The sequence below is a fragment of the Equus caballus genome, chromosome 8, assembly GCF_041296265.1.
Source record: "Equus caballus isolate H_3958 breed thoroughbred chromosome 8, TB-T2T, whole genome shotgun sequence".
Lineage (NCBI taxonomy): Eukaryota > Metazoa > Chordata > Mammalia > Perissodactyla > Equidae > Equus > Equus caballus.
Window position 1 is genome coordinate 23951553 of NC_091691.1, and position 18340 is coordinate 23969892.

General features: G+C 35.3%; 1 protein-coding gene across 9 annotated transcripts in view; it reads right to left on the reverse strand.

Annotated features, from left to right (window-relative positions):
- The window catches only part of IFT81 (intraflagellar transport 81), a 185717-nt gene that overhangs the window by 36307 nt on the left and 131070 nt on the right, over positions 1–18340 (reverse strand). For all 9 annotated transcript variants that reach the window (XM_070220198.1, XM_070220200.1, XM_070220201.1 and 6 more), the window contains one exon: positions 16448–16594. In XM_070220198.1, the coding sequence (XP_070076299.1) occupies positions 16448–16594 (147 nt within the window). The remainder of the gene's footprint in view (positions 1–16447; positions 16595–18340) is intronic.

The window sequence follows — 18340 nt, forward strand, 5'->3', positions numbered from 1 at the left end:
AAACCAACCTACAAATCAGTGAGAGAAAGGCAAATAATCCAACAGAAAAATGGATGAAATACTTGAATAGGCACTTCATAGAACAGAAAACCCCAAATGGCTAATAAACATATAAAAGATGCTCAATCTCATTAGTAATCAAATTAGTAATATAAATTAAAACCACAATAAGGTACGATTTTAATACCCACCCAATTAGCAAAAATAAAACATCCTTCAATACTAGGTGTTGATGAAGATGTGGAGGAAGTGGAACAGCTACGCACCACTGGGAGTGTGGGATATACAATTTAGAACAAGTTTGAAAAACAACTTAGCGTATCAACTGAAGTTGACATTGTGCTTACTCTATGTCTCACCAACTCCGCTTCAACAAACTTATCTATGGTGATGGGGGAGTTTTTAAAAATTTCTGATCATTTGTAGACTGGATACTTTTATAAAATAATAAAAATGGTTAGGCAAATTACTATAAATGTTTCTAAATGCTTCTTTTCAACTTAGAAGGTTGTGGATTAGTAACTAACCGTTTGTGGACTAGAAGTGGTCTTCAGACCACCCTTCTGAGTAGCACTGCTTGAGAGCAGAGTTTCCTAAATGGGATATGCTCCAGAACACTCAGATGGCACAAATACTACAGGTGTGCCAAGATATTAATCCATTTAGACTTTGCAGCAGCTGGGCAAGATAGTATAAAGAATTCTCAAGCCAGTCACTCTCAGCTATAAGCAGCCTTGTCCTTTTACCTCATATGCTAAACAATGATCATTTTCTTTAAGTGTCATACCATGAAAAAAGTTAGGAAACACTGCCCTGGGAAAATTCTTGTTCATGGTCACTGGGAAATATATATAAGAACATTGACAGAAACACTGCAATAGCAAAAAATTGGAAAACAAGCCACAACAAATTGTTGTATATTCATACAATATATATAATTAAAATAGATAATTATAGGCTCAAGAAATAACGTAGAGCAAAAAAAGTATGTTACAGAACACACAGAGTATGCTCCCGTGAGTATTGCTTATGAAAACTAAATAATATATTGTTTAGGGATACAAATATGTGGTCAAGCAGTAAATAAAAGTCAGAGAATGATAAATATCTAACTCAAGATGGTAGCTACCTTTGAGAGGGGTAGAAATTGGATGGGATAGAGGAGACGCACACACGGAACCTCAAAGGTTATTTTTTTAAGCTGAGTGATAAGTATATACATATTCATGACCTCATTATTCTTTACTCCTCACATATAACACACACACGTATAAAAACGCATTTTCACCTACTCTTACTTAACACAATTTTAAAAAATTAAGCATTCTGAAAAGTAAATAAACATTAAAGAATCAATCTAGAAAGTCCCAAATCTAACCAGTGAGTCTGAAGAGAAAAAAAAAACGTAGAGAGAATACAAGAAAATTTCCCATAACTGAAGGACATAAGATTCTAAATTAAAATGGCCGACGGAATACCGAGGTCAATGAATGAAAAAAAGACTTATAATTAAGCCCATAATGTTAAAAATTTAGAAAATCAGAGGTAGAGAGAGGATTACAAAAGTTTCAAGAAGAGGTAAAATAACAACAATAACAACAATCAAAGGTCACATCAAAGGCTGGGGATCAGAACAGCCTCAGACAGCGACAGCGAACACTGCAAGACAGCAGAACAGCCTGCAAAATTCTCAGGGAAAAAAGTTTTCAACCTGAATTATTATCCAGTCAAACTATCAATCATATATGAGAATGGACCGAAGACAGTTTCCAACAAGCAAGAGTCTCAAAAATTTATCTTCCAAGTCCCCCTTTTCAGGAATATTCTCTATTACAACAAGGAAATAAAGCAAGAAAGAGAAGACTTGGGATGCAGGAAACAGGGGATCTAAAGTAGGGGAGTAGTGAGAGAAACTCCCAGGATGATGATTGTGAAGCCCCAGATTACAGCTGTACAACAAGCCTAGAAATTAATCTTCCCAGACTGGAACAGAAGAATGACAAGGGCTCCAGAAACAACGAATCCAAGGTTTAAAAAACATAATTAAAAGATTACTGTGTATGACCACATGCCATGTTAAGAGAAACTGTACAGTTCTATCAGAAGGGCTGGAGCTGAGTGAGTGAAAAGTACATAAAAAACCTAACTAAACAAAAATGAAAAAAAGTGAGGTATCAATTTAAGGAAAAAAGTGTACAGGAAAGGATATATAATCATAGTATACTATGTGGCTCAGCTGTAAATAATAGGTTTATACAATCATCATAATGAATATACTAAATAATGATTTAACCAAAAATTATAATTGTATTGAGATGCTATAAAGAATGGAATGATGGGAATGGGGGAGTAGGCAGGGAATGTGGAGTGTAGAGCTAAATCCTCATTTCCCATGGTAGTATGTCCAAGATTGAAAAAAATCAAGAAATTTTGGTATAAACATGTTATTTAGAAATACAGAAGTAAATTATAAACCAATGTTACTGCAATGAAAAAAAACAAAAAGAAAAAAAAGAAATACAGAAGTAAATATTAGAAGAAATAACTAAAAGCATTAAGATTGGTTGCCTCAAGGAAGCATGACTTCAGAGTATAGAACAGGATCATTATTTTCATTATGAATTCTGTAGTACTGTTTTACTTTTTAAACTACATATTTGTATTAATCTTAAAAAATTATAATTAAACTAAAAGAACAACCCAACTAAAAAAGCTCAGCACCAACAAAAACCTAATAGCTGATAGATTTTATTTTGAATAGACTTTGAGTATTAAAAAAGAAATTTACTCATAATTCTGTGTTATAATAACTTATATGAGCAAAAATTCACAAATAATTTCATTTAGATCTTAGTCATTAAAGGTCCTAGCAACAGTACAACGAGGTCACAGAAACTGTCCAGAGAGTTGTTAAGATCAAGGGCTTTGGAGTCACAGAAAAGTAATTTCAAATCCTGGCTCCACCACGTAAAGTGAACTTGGGCAAGTTACGTTTGTCTTTATATATCAATTTCTTCAACATCAACAACAAAAAGGGAGCTAACAATACTTACCTCAGACATGAAAATGTATGTAAGGCAATTAGGCAATGCCTAGTGTGGCATACAATAAATAGAAGCTCTCATTGTTATAATTAATTATGCTATAATGTTTTAATAAAATGAAGCAAATTCTTGACTTAAATGTCTGCAATTATTAATAATCATAACCGCCACTGTTTAGTAGCCAATTCTTCATTATACTTTATTACTGTGTAAAGGGTTTTTTAAATAACATTTGAGGATCAAAACATACAATATTAAACATCATAAAATGAATGATTATTTTCCTAAAATAAAACTAGGTAGTTTTAAAATAAGATCTATAGAATGTACTAAAATTCTATAAAAATTGACTAATGGATAATGATTAATAATGTCTGTCATTATGTTTGAATACAGTTAAAGAGTACCTAGAAAATAAGAGATAATTACTGTTCCTTCTAAATACTAAAGAAATAAAGAAATGTCAAGTAACTAGAATGAACAGAAAAGTAAAGATCTAGGTGTGATGGATGCTCTTTAAAACTAAAACAGAATAATTACTACTGTAAGCAACTACAGATCTACATACTCTGAGTACAACTATGTAAAACTTTTGTATATAAGTCTATAAACCAATACTGGGAGAGAATTAAGAAATAATTCTTAATTATTGTGTTGGGCAGGTAGGGTATGAGTGAATTCTTTGAGATTTATTTCTTAAGTATTTAAAAAATTTAAAAAACATATATTTTTTTGCTGAAGAAGATTCACCCTTAGCTAACACCTGTTGCCAATCTTCCTCTTTATGCTTGAGGAAGATGTGCCCCGAGCTAACATCCGTGCCAATCTTCCTGTATTTTGTATGTGGGTCGCCACCACAGCATAGTCACTGACGAGTGGTGTAGGTCTGTCCACGGGAACCAAACCCAGGCCACCAAAGCAGAGTGTGACGAAGAATTTAACCACTAGGACGTGGGGCTGGCCCCATGGCTGAGTGGTTAAGTTCACGTGCTCCGCTGCAGGCGGCCCAGTGTTTCGTTGGTTTGAATCCTGGGCGTGGACATGGCACTGCTCGTCAAGCCACGCTGAGGCAGTGTCCCACATGCCACAACTAAAAGGACCCACAACGAAGAATATACAACTATGTACTGGGGGGCTTTGGGGAGAAAAAGGAAAAAATAAATAAAATCTTTAAAAAAATATATATTTTTTTGAGGAAGATTAGCCCTGAGCTAACATCTGCTGCCAATTCTCCTCTTTTTACTGAGGAAGACTAGCCCTGAGCTAACATCCGTGCCCATCTTCCTCTACTTTATATGTAGGATGCCTACCACAGCATGGCTTGACAAGTGGTGCATAGGTTCACACCCGGGATTTGAACCAGCGAACCCCGGGCTGCCAAAGCAGGACGTTCGAACTTAACTACTGTGCCACTGGGCCAGCCCCTAAAAACATTTTTAAAGGAATTCTAGCATAGGAGATAAGCAACAAATCCTTGGAACAAAAAACTTTTTTTTTTCTTTTTTTTTTTTTATTGAGTTAATGATAGGTTACAATCTTGCGAAATTTCAGTTGTACATTAATGTTTGTCAGTCGTGCTGTAGGTGCACCACTTCACCCTTTGTGCCCACCCCCCACCCCACCTTTCCCCTGGTATCCACTAAACTGTTCTTAGTCCATAATTTTAAATTCCTCATATGAGTGGAGTCATACACAGATTATCCTTCTCTCGCTGGCTTATTTCACTTAACATAATTCCCTCAAGGTCCATCCATGTTATTGCAAATGGAATGATTTTGTTCTGTTTTACAGCTGAGTAGTATTCCATTCTATCTATGTACCACATCTTCTTCATCCATTCGTCTGTTGATGGGCACTTAGGTTGCTTCAATGTCTTGGCTATTGTAAATAATGCTGCAATGAACATTGGGGTGCATAGGACTTTTGGGATTGCTGACTTCAAGCTCTTTGGATAAATACCCAGTAGTGGGATGGCTGGATCGTATGGTAGTTCTATTTTTAATTTTTTGAGGAATCTCCATACTGTTTTCCATAGTGGCTGCACCAGTTTGCATTCCCACCAGCAGTGTATGAGGGTTCCTTTTTCTCCACAACCTCTCCAACATTTGTTACTATTAGTTTTAGATATTTTTGTCATTCTAATGGGTGTAAGGTGATATCTTAGTGTAGTTTTGATTTGCATTTCCCTGATGATCAGCGATGATGAGCATCTTTTCATGTGCCTATTGGCCATCCGTATATCTTCTTTGGAGAAATGTCTGTTCATGTCTCCAGCCCATTTTTTGATTGGGTTGTTTGATGTTCTGTTGTTGAGTTGTGAGAGTTCTTTATATATTATGGATATTAAGCCTTTGTCAGATATATGACTTGCAAATATTTTTTCCCAGTTAGTGGGTTGTTTGTTTCAATCCTGTTTTCATTTGCCTTGAAGAAGCTCTTTAGTCTGATGAAGTCCCATTTGTTTATTATTTCTATTGTTTCCCTTCTCTGAGAAGGCATGGTGTCTGAAAAGATCCTTTTAATACTGATGTCAAAGAGTGTACTGCCTATGTTTTCTTCCAGAAGCCTTATGGTTTCAGGTCTCACCTTTAGGTCTTTGATCCATTTTGAGTTTATTTTGGTGAATGGTGAAAAAGAATGGTCAATTTTCATTCTTTTACATGTGGCTTTCCAGTTTTCCCAGCACCATTTGTTGAAAAGACTTCCTTTTCTCCATTGTATGCCCTTAGCTCCTTTGTCAAAGATAAGCTGTCCATATATGTGTGGTTTTATTTCTGGGCTTTCAATTCTGTTCCATTGATCTGTGCACCTGTTTTTGTACCAGTACCATGCTGTTTTGATTACTGTAGCTTTGTAGTATATTTTGAAGTCAGGGATTGTGATGCCTCCCGTTTTGTTCCTTTTTCTCAGGATTGCTTTAGAAATTCGGGGTCTTTTGTTGCCCCATATGAATTTTAGGATTCTTTGTTCTAATTCTGTAAAGAATGTCATTGGGATTCTGACTGGGATGGCATTGAATCTGTAGATTGCTTTAGGTAGAACGGACATTTTAACTATGTTTATTCTTCCAATCCATGTACATGGAATGTCTTTCCATCTCCTTATGTTGTCATCCAATTCTCTCAGAAAGGCCTTGTAATTTTCATTATATAGGTCCTTCACTTCCTTAGTTAAATTTACCCCAAGGTATTTTATTCTTTTTGTTGCGATTGTGAACGGTATTGTGTTCTTGAGTTCTTTTTCTGTTAGTTCATTATTGGAGTATAGAAATGTTACTGATTTATGCAAATTGATTTTATACCCTGCAACTTTGCTGTAGTTGTTGATTACTTCTAAGAGTTTTCCAGTGGATTCTTTGGGGTTTTCTATATATAAGATCATGTCGTCTGCAAACAGCGAGAGTGGAACAAAAAACATTTTTAAAGGAACTATAGCACAGGAGATAAGCAATAAATCCTCGGAACATTAAGGAAAAAGCTTTCTATAGTGCACAATAGCAGGTCAATCAAGCAAATTAAAGTGAACTATAAAGCTTGCCACTGTGCAGGAAGGCCCATTACAGCCACTATTACTAATCATTTGGACCAATATACATTTGTAATCTAAATTGGTCATTTATGAAAGAGCAGCCATCATTTTAGATGCTGAGATCTTAATGCTTTATAGTGCTAGCTTCTGGTTTAGGGACCAATTTTACAAACTCAGGGTCCTTTGTGATCAAAATGGAACTTGACAGATGTCCTTTCTCCTTTTATCCATTTACCATGTTTTAGAACCTTTAATAGTAATGATCAAAATCTGGGCTAGCTTTTTAAACACACAAGGCAGCTTCTCTCCCTAAGTATGTAACCATTTACAAATGCTTTTCAAGCTTATCTGGAACTCAAAACTATTATTGGATTCCAGACCTCATTCTGGATACGTACGTGGAAACAAGAATCTCTGCTCCTGTTGCAAATTTTCCACCTCAGTATCTGACATGAAAACTACGTCCACAGCAATTAGCTGTGAAGAATTTACAAGACAACCATATGATAAGTACTTCATGTTGTGAAGAATCAGAAAGAGCTCCTTTTTAAAAAAAGTACTATTCCCCTTTTACAGAGCAATTAATTACTTACAAAGAAATTAATGCAACTCACCAAAGTTCAGCAAGTTAGAAAAACAGGACTAGACTGAGTACTTTTGTCCTCAAATCCTGTTAGTCCAATATCCATGCTATTTTCCATTTCTTAATTAAATCACATCTTTGTCAAGTATTTCATGAAATGATTTTTAAGCATAGAAAACTATAGAAATAGGCCCAAGGGAGTTAGGTGTAAGAAGAGAGAACACCAACTATTCAAGAGTAGCATGAATATGCTCAAATGGTCACAATTTTTTTGCCCATTTGTCAGTGGCTCGTATTCTGTCTGAATTCAGACTTGCAAAAAACCTGAAAAGGCCATCTTTTTATGTCACGCTTCATGTCATAAATCATTTGAACTCCCTGAAGCCTGGTCTCAGAGCTGCTATTTGTTTTAAAGCAGGAAAAAATGTTTCAAAGCAACCTTTGTTTTCTGCTAAAATGACAGTCTTTTCAAATTACCCATTATAACTAGTACCATATATATAAACACACGTACAAGTCCTATTCTAACCTTTTACAACCTGTTAGCATTACATTTTTAACTTTAAAGTGGAAAATCTCACTAAGTCAAGCATAAGCAATGTAATTACCTACACATGGTAGAGAATGGTTACCTGCTAATCCTTTTGAGGGGTCTATAATAAGCGCTATGATATATGTGGTACGAATCTGTCTCAACACAAACTTGTGGCACAGGAACATCCATCTGTGAAACAGTTAATCACACCATCCAAGGTCTCTGTGCTTCTATTATAAATCAAGTCACCACCGCACAGCTGTCACTATATCTCCAGTGGGTTTTCAACTACTGTCCAAGCAGTTACCTCTCAAAAAAAGGTCTATGAAAAGTTTTCAAATTTTGGGTTAAAATTGTGGCATTACTTAGATTGCATGCAGAATACACTACTTCTATTACAGTGAATAGAATTTGAGCCAAATTTACTTGATTCTGTTTTGTTCCATCTCTTGGGAAATGTTAGAGGCCTCAGGTCCTGCTATGAACTCTGAAAAGTGTAATGTGATTTGAAAGGTTCTAAAAATACCACAGGTTTGTCTGGGCTCACTTAGAAGGGTGGATGATTCAATTACAAGTGTCAAAATTTGATTCCTAATTTTTCAGTATCTGACAGCTGCAGCAAATCTTGCCAGGATTCCCTTATCTTCATTGTGCTTCTCTTTGAAGTATTTAAAGAAGATTTCATAATCTTTGCAATTTAGCTCTAGGATTTCTCTCGGTAGCTGTAGAATGAATTGGTTGGCCCTTTCTAAAGCTGCTTATAAATATTATTTGACCCAGCACATTTTTAAAGTAGCCATTAACTGAAAAACAGCTGAGCTTCTTGTAATGGTTAGGGAAGAAAACACAATGGACCTTGTTCCCATACACCATAAACCTGGAGTGACCTTTCAACGTATGAAGTGCCAGTGGAACCTTAACCAGAGGTTCACTTGTTGCTATTAAAAAGTTCAGACCCAAAAAGCATGCATTCATTTGAATGACAGCTCTGGGAAGGGTACTAGCACTGTATCATTAGGAATGACTTTTTGTTTGCTTTTCAAATAATTAAAGCAGAGATTCAGAGATATCAAGGTGACCCGGACCGTAAAGAACAGCAGCTATGTGGCACCACCACAGGAAGCATAGGCTCTATTCTTTGCTCTTCCATTAAGTGAGACAAAGTCATCAAACTCAGATCGCTGTTTATGAAAGGGCAAAAATCAAACTTACCAAAAGGATTGACCAGAGGCTATATATTAAATGGCAAATAGGTTTGTGGTCAGGCATTTAAAAATAACTTTACACAATAAAATAAACAACTATAGGACGAAGAGTTACAAATAAACAATTCTTCTTATCAACTGAAGCGCCAAGACATTTTTAACGTTATCACTTTTCTAACGGAAAAAAATCTAGATTAGATTATACACTTTCATTCAGGTTTTCTAAACATTTACCAAATGCCTATTACATGCCAGCTTTTAAGTAAATAGTGGTGAACAAGGGATATGCTCCTGCCATCATGGAACTTACCGGTTTCTCAGGGGAGGCAGAAACTGAACAAGCGATCTTAAGCATGCTGTATGTTACGACACACACAAACAGTGCTATGGGAACACATTTCAGATTGTAGGTGTGAGCTGGGAAAAGAACAGGGTATGTTTCCTGGAAGAGATGCTACTTAACCTCTTTCTTTTATCTTAAAAAGATCATAATGATCACAGCAACCTTTTATTGACAACTCAGAGTCATAATTATGACCATAACTATTATACTATGCTATAATACTCTGTTTTTCCATCTCCTCTCACACTGAATCCTGCATAAAGTAAGATATTTCTACGTAAACATTTTTAAAACACTCCAAATTATGGAACACTAAGGTCACTTAACTTCAAACATTGGGACAGGATTTTAATATTATCATAACTTGGAATAATAGCAATAATTTACACTTTAAATAAATGCAGTTTATTGTATGTTAATTACATCTCAAGAAAGCTGTTTGAAAAAGAAAGAAAACTCTGTGACAAAAGACACCGTACACAAGGATAAGAGACAAATGACAGACTAGAAGAAAACAATTACCCAGATTAATATCCAGAATATATGTAAAAATATGACAGATAAGAAAAAACATTCAATCCATTAGAAAAAAATGGAGAAAGAAAAGAAACAGGCACATGACAGAAGAAATATAAACGACCAAACATATATGTGGACAGATGCTTGATCTCACTCCTAATCGAGAAAAATGAAAATAAAAACAAAATACTGTCAGAATGGATGGGGCTGGCCCAGTGGTGTAGTGGTTAAGTTTGTGTGCTCCGCTTTGGTGGCCCGGAATTCGCAGGTTCAGATCCCGGGCACAGACCTATGCACCGCCTGTCAAGCCATGCTGTAGCAGGCATCCCACATATAAAGTAGAGGAAGATGGGCACAGATGTTAGCTCAGGGCTAATCTTCCTCACCAAAAAAAAAAAGAAGAAAAAAAATACTGTCAGAATGGCAAAAAATGAAAAGATTGAGGATCAAGTGCTGGTAAAGAGTTTAACAGAGGAGACAGATACTCTTGTACACTCTTGGAATAAATTTGGTATATCCATTCCATGGAACACAGTATAGCAGTTAAATGAAAAGAAGTACATGACAATAATTATTATTATGACTGCAGGTAATATTTATTGTTTCCTATAAGCCAGGCACTGTTGTATATTGCTTACTTATATTAACTCATTAGCCCTCACAACTACCATATGAGGTGAGTACTGTTATTATCCCCACTTTATAGACTAGGAAATTGAGACACAGAGGAGTTAGGTAACACGTGGAGGTTGAACAGCTAACAGGTGGCAGAACAGCAATCTGCACACAGGGGTTCTGGCTCCAAAGCTGATTTTCTTAACCTCTACAGAAAAGCCTCTTTATTTACTGACATGGAAAAATCTCCAAGATACATTATTAAAAGCAAATTGCACAATGTACACAGTATAATACCATTCCTATTTTTAAAAAAACCAAAACATATTATCTATATCTGTATTTATCTCCAGAGAAAGGACTGAAAAGATATACAAAACTAGTAGCAGTGGTTTCTCTTTGGAAAAAGGACTGAGGGACTGGGATTGGGGGTGGGAGGCAATCAAGGGGGACTTTGGTTTTATGTGTATGTTTGATTTTCACACCACAAGAATGTAATCAGGTATTCCTTGTATAATCACATTTTTTTAAGATTAAAAAACTCGAAACACTGATCCAGTAAAATCTTTTTCTACTCAATGCACACTTTACTCCTAAAATGTCCCTTATCCAGCTTCTGTTAGAATATTTTAAATGGTAGAGCACTCTACTTCACCCTGCTTTATTACTGAAAAAAAGCTTAAATGGTAGATTTTCCTTATAGTCAATCAAATGCTTCTTTTTAACCACCATCCATTGGTCCTAATTCTGCCCTCTGTCAAGCAAACAAGAATGAATAATACTAATCCATCTGTATTGGGAGTCTGCAAGACCATCTCCAGGCTCAATGATTTCCTAGGAGGACTTACAGGACTTAGCATACAGTCACACTCTTGGCTACGCTTTATTACAGTGAAAAGATACAAAGCAAAACCAGCAAAGGGAAAAGGCACATGGGGTGAAGCCCAGAAGAAACCAGAGGCAAGCTTCCAAGAATCTTCTCCCTTAATTCCTCCAGCAACGAGTTGTAACAATACGTGTGAAATGTTGCCAAACAGGGAAGCTCATTAGACTCAACACCCAGGGTTTTTACTGGGGGCTGGTCACATAGGCACACTTGTCTAGCCCATACTAAAATTCCAGACTCCCAAAAGGAAAGCAGACGTTCAATATAAACCACACTCTTTGTGCATTCAATTTAGGCACAGTGAGCCATTCTAATTGGGGAATGGTGGGAATCCTTCTAAAATCCAAGTCCTCAGATGCCAGTCAAGGGCCAACCCTGCAAGCAAGCTTTTCTAAGAATAGCAGTTCAGGCCTGCTATGTTAATTCTTTTCTGCACAGCATCCTTTGCATAATCCTTTTGATATTTAAATGAAATTCTATTATGTCTTTCTTCAGTTTTTTGTTCTCAGTTAATATATAATCAACTCCTTCTATGAAAGTTTCCAGACTTTTCATCTGTTTTGGTCACCCTCATCTGCACTCTGGCTTGACTACGTCCCTCTTAAAACACGAAGCCAAAAATGTAAACTAATATTCCAGGCATAATTTCACCATAAATAGGATATTACATTTTTACTAATGGAGTTTAATATTTTGTTTTTTAAAGCTGCATTACTAATGGGTGATATGTTGAGCTGGCAGACAAAACTCGAGTTCTATGACATTATATTTATAGTCCCATTAGGCATTTTGTAAGTTTAAGCACAATGCTCCTACTGACCAAGATCATTTTGAATCGTAATTCTATCGTCTGTCTCAGGTTGACTATTCCTTCTAGTTTCCTGTCGTGTGAAAATTATTCAGGGTTCTGGAGCCAGACTACCTCAATTCAAATCATAGTACTACTACTTATAACAATGTGATCTCGGGCAAGTTAGCATAAATCCTCTGTGTGCCACAGTTCCCTTATCTATAAAAACTAAGAATAATAATCATATCTATCTCACAGAGTCATTCAATGAAATAAATGAGATAATGTATATAATAAGTCTAGTATGGTATCTGGCACATTGTAATTATATAATAAACAATTATTATTACTTATCTAAATTATTGATAAGAATAATAAACAGGTCAGGATCAAGGGCGAAGATTTATGGCATTTTTTGGGTGACTTCTCTCAGAGATGACAGCAACCAAAATTCTTTGAGAATATCAATTCAACCAGATTTATACTTTATAATATACTTAAACCCAATATAAGAAACTTCAAGATATAAAAAAAAGATATTCATTATAATCAATTTTTAATTATGTTAAGAGACTGCAGTCTCTAAACTTAACCTTTTTATCACCTACCAAATACTGGTGTGAAGAGAAAGAAATGAAGATAGCCTAGACTGGCAAGAAAGTTTCTATCACTGAGAAGAGAATTTCAACTCTTCAAGAAATTCCTACTTATATCAGAAGTCTGGCAGAATAAGAGAAACACATTCCTGTGATTATTACTGTGCATTGCCTTAAACAAAGTAACACAATGAAAATAAAATGCTAAAATGATAACCAAAGTATAATGAAAAAGAGCATTTTTAGATACTTTATCTTTTATTAATAAGAAAAACCAAGGGAATACTAATGAAAAAGTCTAGTGAAGAACAAATGCCTGTAGCACTTGTCATCTGCAATCAGAAGAGCTAAAATTCTTAGATAAAATTAAACATCTAGAATATTAACTTTAATGGCAGCAGAAGCATCAAAAAGCATCAAAAAGCATATTTCAGGGGCTGGCCCCGTGGCCGAGCGGTTAAGTTCGCGCGCTCCGCTGCAGGCGGCCCAGCGTTTCGTTGGTTCGAATCCTGGGCGCGGACGTGACACTGCTCATCAAACCATGCTGAGGCAGCATCCCACATGCCACAACTAGAAGGACCCACAATGAAGAATATACAACTATGTACTGGGGGGCTTTGGGGAGAAAAAGGAAAAAATAAAATCTTTAAAAAAAAAAAAAAGCATATTTCAACACTGAACTTTAAAAACTGCTATCTGACCTCTAAAAAGAAAATGACAAAGTAATAAAAATTACTATATGCATAGTATTGGTTACATTTATCCTTATTAACACAGTTATATCCCTAAATTTTTCCAAAAGATTAATCAAACAACTACATATGGATAATCAAAGAAATAAGGTTTACATGCAAACAAATGGCTGTCATACAGTTTCCAGCAAGCTAACATTTCCAATTAATGACTCTACAATGTAGTCTTGTTTAGAGTCAAATGTGAATCTTGAAATTAATTCATTCTAATAGTGACTTGGAGAATAGCAACAGTATTCACTTAGGAGCACAGCCGCAGAGACTTTCAGAACTGGGGTCAGAGCCTTGCTCTGCAAATCACTAACGGTGTAGCTTTAGGCAAGTTACCTAAGTTTCTCTAAGCCTGTTTCGTCAACTAAAAAACGGAGATAATATTTACCTCACAGGCTTTTTGAGAAGACGAATTAGGATATTTTCTAATATACATATGTATGTGTGTGTGTATATATATATACATATGTATCATATATATGTGATATATATATATGCATATATATATATATAAGAATTCTAGGAGGTATATACTAGTAACAAGTCACATTTTACAGCTGAGTACAAAAAGGTAAGGAACCTGCCCAAGTCACCCAGCTGTTAACTTGACAAAAACCAGGATTTACACTTAACCAAGTTCTAGAATCTGTGCTCTTAACCATTCCATTATACTGCCTCTCACACATGTAGTAACATGTAGCCCACAGGAATAATTACTTTCAGATGCCAGATACTATATGTTGACTGAACCTGTGAGTTTCTTGGAAGCTGTGACATCCCCCATTTTACTTAAGGTCAATAGGAACACATAAGAGAGACGTGGATCCCATCTTGGCCACTTATTAGCTGTGTGAATCTATAATCTCCCTGAGCTTCATTCAAGTGTAAAACGTACATAACAATAACATCTCTTACAAGAGGTAAAGAAGCATCTGTTTGCAAAGCATCTAGCACAGAGCCTTGCATATAAAGTGCTCAGTAAATGTCAGCCCCCCCCACCTCACTCTCCTATTTGTGACTCGTCACATAGTAATCTTTCCAAACACCATGCTACTACTTCTTGATACCCTCTTACCAACTATGTTAACAGTTGGGTGGCAAAGAACATTATTTTTTGGTGGTTACCATGTGACACCAAATAAAACCTCAGTGAAGTCCAGCGATATTATATAATTTTAAGTATAATAAACTTCCTCCCTTTTGTCCATATGGTCTATCACTTTTATCAAAGTAAAAAATAAAATTAGTCTACCAAGATTTGTTCTTTATAAAATTATGCTAAATGTTCCCCAATACCTTCTGTTCTTTTAGGTAACTGCCAAATGATTTACTTGATTTGTTCTAGTTTCTGATCAGACATTGTTTAAAAATTAAGTTGACCTTAGCATTTCCAAAGTTATCTTTTACCCTTTAAAAAAAATCATTACTTTTTCTGTCATCAGACACTTCTCCTATTCACCATAATTTATCAAAAATAAAAGGTAATAGCTTGGCACTAGGTTCTTTTCCCTCACATTTTCATGGAGGAAATATCTAATACTGAATTCTAAGCACTATTCATGCTAAATGCAGCCATAGCAATTAGTATTTCTTGTCAATTGGGCAGCATTTTCTTAAGAAAATATAAAATGCTAGGAGGTAGCATGATCGATCATAAATCAAAACTGCTATATAATTAATCTTTTTTTCCTTGGATAGCAAGGATGTCACGAAGCACATCCTGTTGGCTTCCAAGTATCATTTAAAAATATTCCCATGTCTTAAAGCAATCTGGAAGTAGATGCTGAAAGCCAAAGGAATTTTTCAATCAAGTCTTGACTTCTGAAATCTACTACTTCCTCGATCAGCTAAAAGGCATGTTGCGAGGCTACAATCAGAAGCACCACAGAGAAAAGTGGTGCTGTGGGAACAATTCATTTGTTTTTGGCACAGGCAAGGTTCACTACCAATTTGTAACAGTATGAATTCGATAACTGTTCAAAGCCAAAAATGAGGTTTGGACATGAACAGATTTTCCAAGTAGCTTTTGCTGAGGCCTAGCAGCTAATATAAAATTAAAAAGCCATTAAGAGGTGGTAAAGTACAGGCAATGTCTAGGAATTAAAATAAGACCTATTAGTTGAATTGCTAAAAAAACGTATTGAGCTAAAGACAAGATATTTTGCTTCATTCATTTACTCTTTCTTGAGCTAACTTTATGAAAAGGAGATGGGAAATTATATTTTTGGTGCTTAAGTTTAGCCATCTATAAACAATATTACTTGCCCTAGTAACCTCATGAGTCTAACAGAAGCCTAAATGAAATAACAGCTGCTAAAGCATTGTTCAAAATTTAAAGTGTATAGCAACATAAGATATAACTGTATTTTTACAATTTGTAAGCATCTACAATGAAGTCATTTTAATGATGCCAGTCCCACTGGCCAAATACACACTCTTGACAAGTAACTTAGCAGTGATATTTTCTCAGCCCTTTATGGAATTACAATTATCAACAAATAAAAATTTTTCTTTTGGGGCCAGCCCGGTGGCACAGCAGTTAAGTTCGCACGCTCTGCTTCGGTGGCCCGGGGTTCGCTGGTTCGGATCCCGGGTGCAGACATGGCACTGCTTGCCAAGCCACGCTGTGGCAGGCGTCCCACATATAAAGTAGAGGAAGATGGGCACAGATGTTAGCTCAGGGCCAGTCTTCCTCAGAAAAAAGAGGAGGATTGGCAGCAGTTAGCTCAGGGCTAATCTTCCTCAAAAAAAAAAATTTGTCTTATTTGTTAGTTCCTACTCACTTTGTTTCACTTTTATAACTTAATACTTATAATATATAAATCCACTTAATTAAAAAGTGAAAATCTGGGACATTATCTCAAAAAATCACTATGATCTCTTTCATTATACATCAAGAATATCTCAATATTATTGCAAAGAGTTTTCAGTTTTAAATAAAAAGGTTTTATAAAATAAGATTAACTTCCCATTATTGATATTAAAACTAAAAAAGTCAAAAACATTAACTGTTTCAAACAAAAACCATATTTATATCTCTGTCCCGTTAGCCCAACTTACCTCATCTCCCTTCAAAACTTCAGCGCCACCAAATTCACGGGTCTGATTTGTCTTCACCGACACCTCTCTCTCCAAGCTGGCTGACTTCTCCTTTGCTTCCTGAAGTTCCTCAGCTTTGGCTTCTTTTTTACGAGAAATGATGGATGCCTAATTGAGCATTAAAATGAATGTAAAATAAGATACAATTAACTTTCTATTATCTTGTGAAATTATCTGTTTTTTAGATTTTACTGAGCTAAATTTTTAATATCAGTTTGGCTTCCCCTGACCAATACTTCTTGTCCTACCATCTATCATCACCAGTTATATTTTTAGGAATGAGCATGCAATATATGTTAAACATTAACCTAAAAACATTTTGGAAGACAAAAGCACTGGAAATATAGGGCACATCAGCAGAGAAACAAAAACGCAATAGTAATAAAAATATTAAGATCTTGTCAAGTAACACTCAAATGCTAATGAAAATACCTTCTAGGTAAGTAAATAGAAGCTATCACTAAGTCTATTGTTTTTCTGCCTGGTGGGTTTCTTTTTATTGAAAGAAAACAAGAATGGTTTATTCTCACAACTACAACACAGGTCATCTTATCTAAGTTCAACATCTATACTTTTAAAATGAAATATTAAAACATCTATTATATTTGGGGCATTCTAGTGAACAAAATGCAGGTTTAAAACCAAACATCTGACTCATCAGAATTATGCAAATGTTTACAAACCCAAATGGCTGCTCTTACCCATGAATGCCGCATTTTGTATTAGTTAGCAACTCTTGGGGGATTTCCTTAAATGAATCATGGCTATACTAATTTAACAAAAACATTAACCAAAGTGCCTTCTTAGGTGAAATAGTACAAATATTTTCTTCAAAAAGATTTGATGGGAGAGGGGAAATCTCTAATACAAATCCTTTAAAAAATTCCATTGTCCTTTGTGTTTAAAAAATGAAAAGACAGGTGAGGAAGGAATATTTCTCTCTATAGAATTATTCCACCAAAAAAAAGGGAGAGAAGAAATGATAAGAGTACTGGAATTGTATAGGAATTGATGATATATTTCCTTAACATGAGAGAATAAATAAATATAAACCTCAGTCCAAACCAGGATCTTCTTTAATAGGGAAACATGAGGTTATCTCCCACTAAAGTCTGGAACAAAATAAAAATGCCCACTATCTCCACTACTTTCTTTTTTTTTTTTTTTTTGAGGAAGATTGGCCCTGAGCTAACATCTGCTGCCAAGCTTGAGGAAGACTGTCCCTGAGCTAACTAACATCTGTGCCAATCTTCCTCTATTTTGTATGTGGGATGCCTCCACAGCATGGCTTGATGAGCAGTGTGTAGCTCCGTGCCTGGGATCTGAACCCAAGAAACCTGGGCCGCCAAAGTGGAGCACACAAACTTAACCCCTATGCCACTGGGCCAGCCCCTCCACTACAATTTAATATCATGTTGAAGGTATTTACTCATACCATTAGACAAGAGAAAGCAATAAGAAGTATAAGAATTTGAAAAGAAAAATTGGAATTTTCATAGTATATATGAGATTACGTACCTAAAAAAACAAATGAATCTATGTAAAAACTACAATAAACAAATCAATAGCTTTCATAGACAAACAAATCAGTCAGAAGACATAAGGAAAGAAAAACTCTTTACTTATAAAAGCAAAAAATAAAATAAAGTATGTAACCATAAATTTAACAAGAGAAGTTCCAAAACATTATGAGGAAAACTATTAAACACTCCTGAAAGACACAAAAATAAACAAATGGAGAGACACACCATATTCTTAGACAGGAAGACTCAATATCATAAAGATGTAAGTCCTGAGGTAATTAATAAATATAAAGCAAATCCAATAATTAAAAAATTATGGCTTTTTAACAGA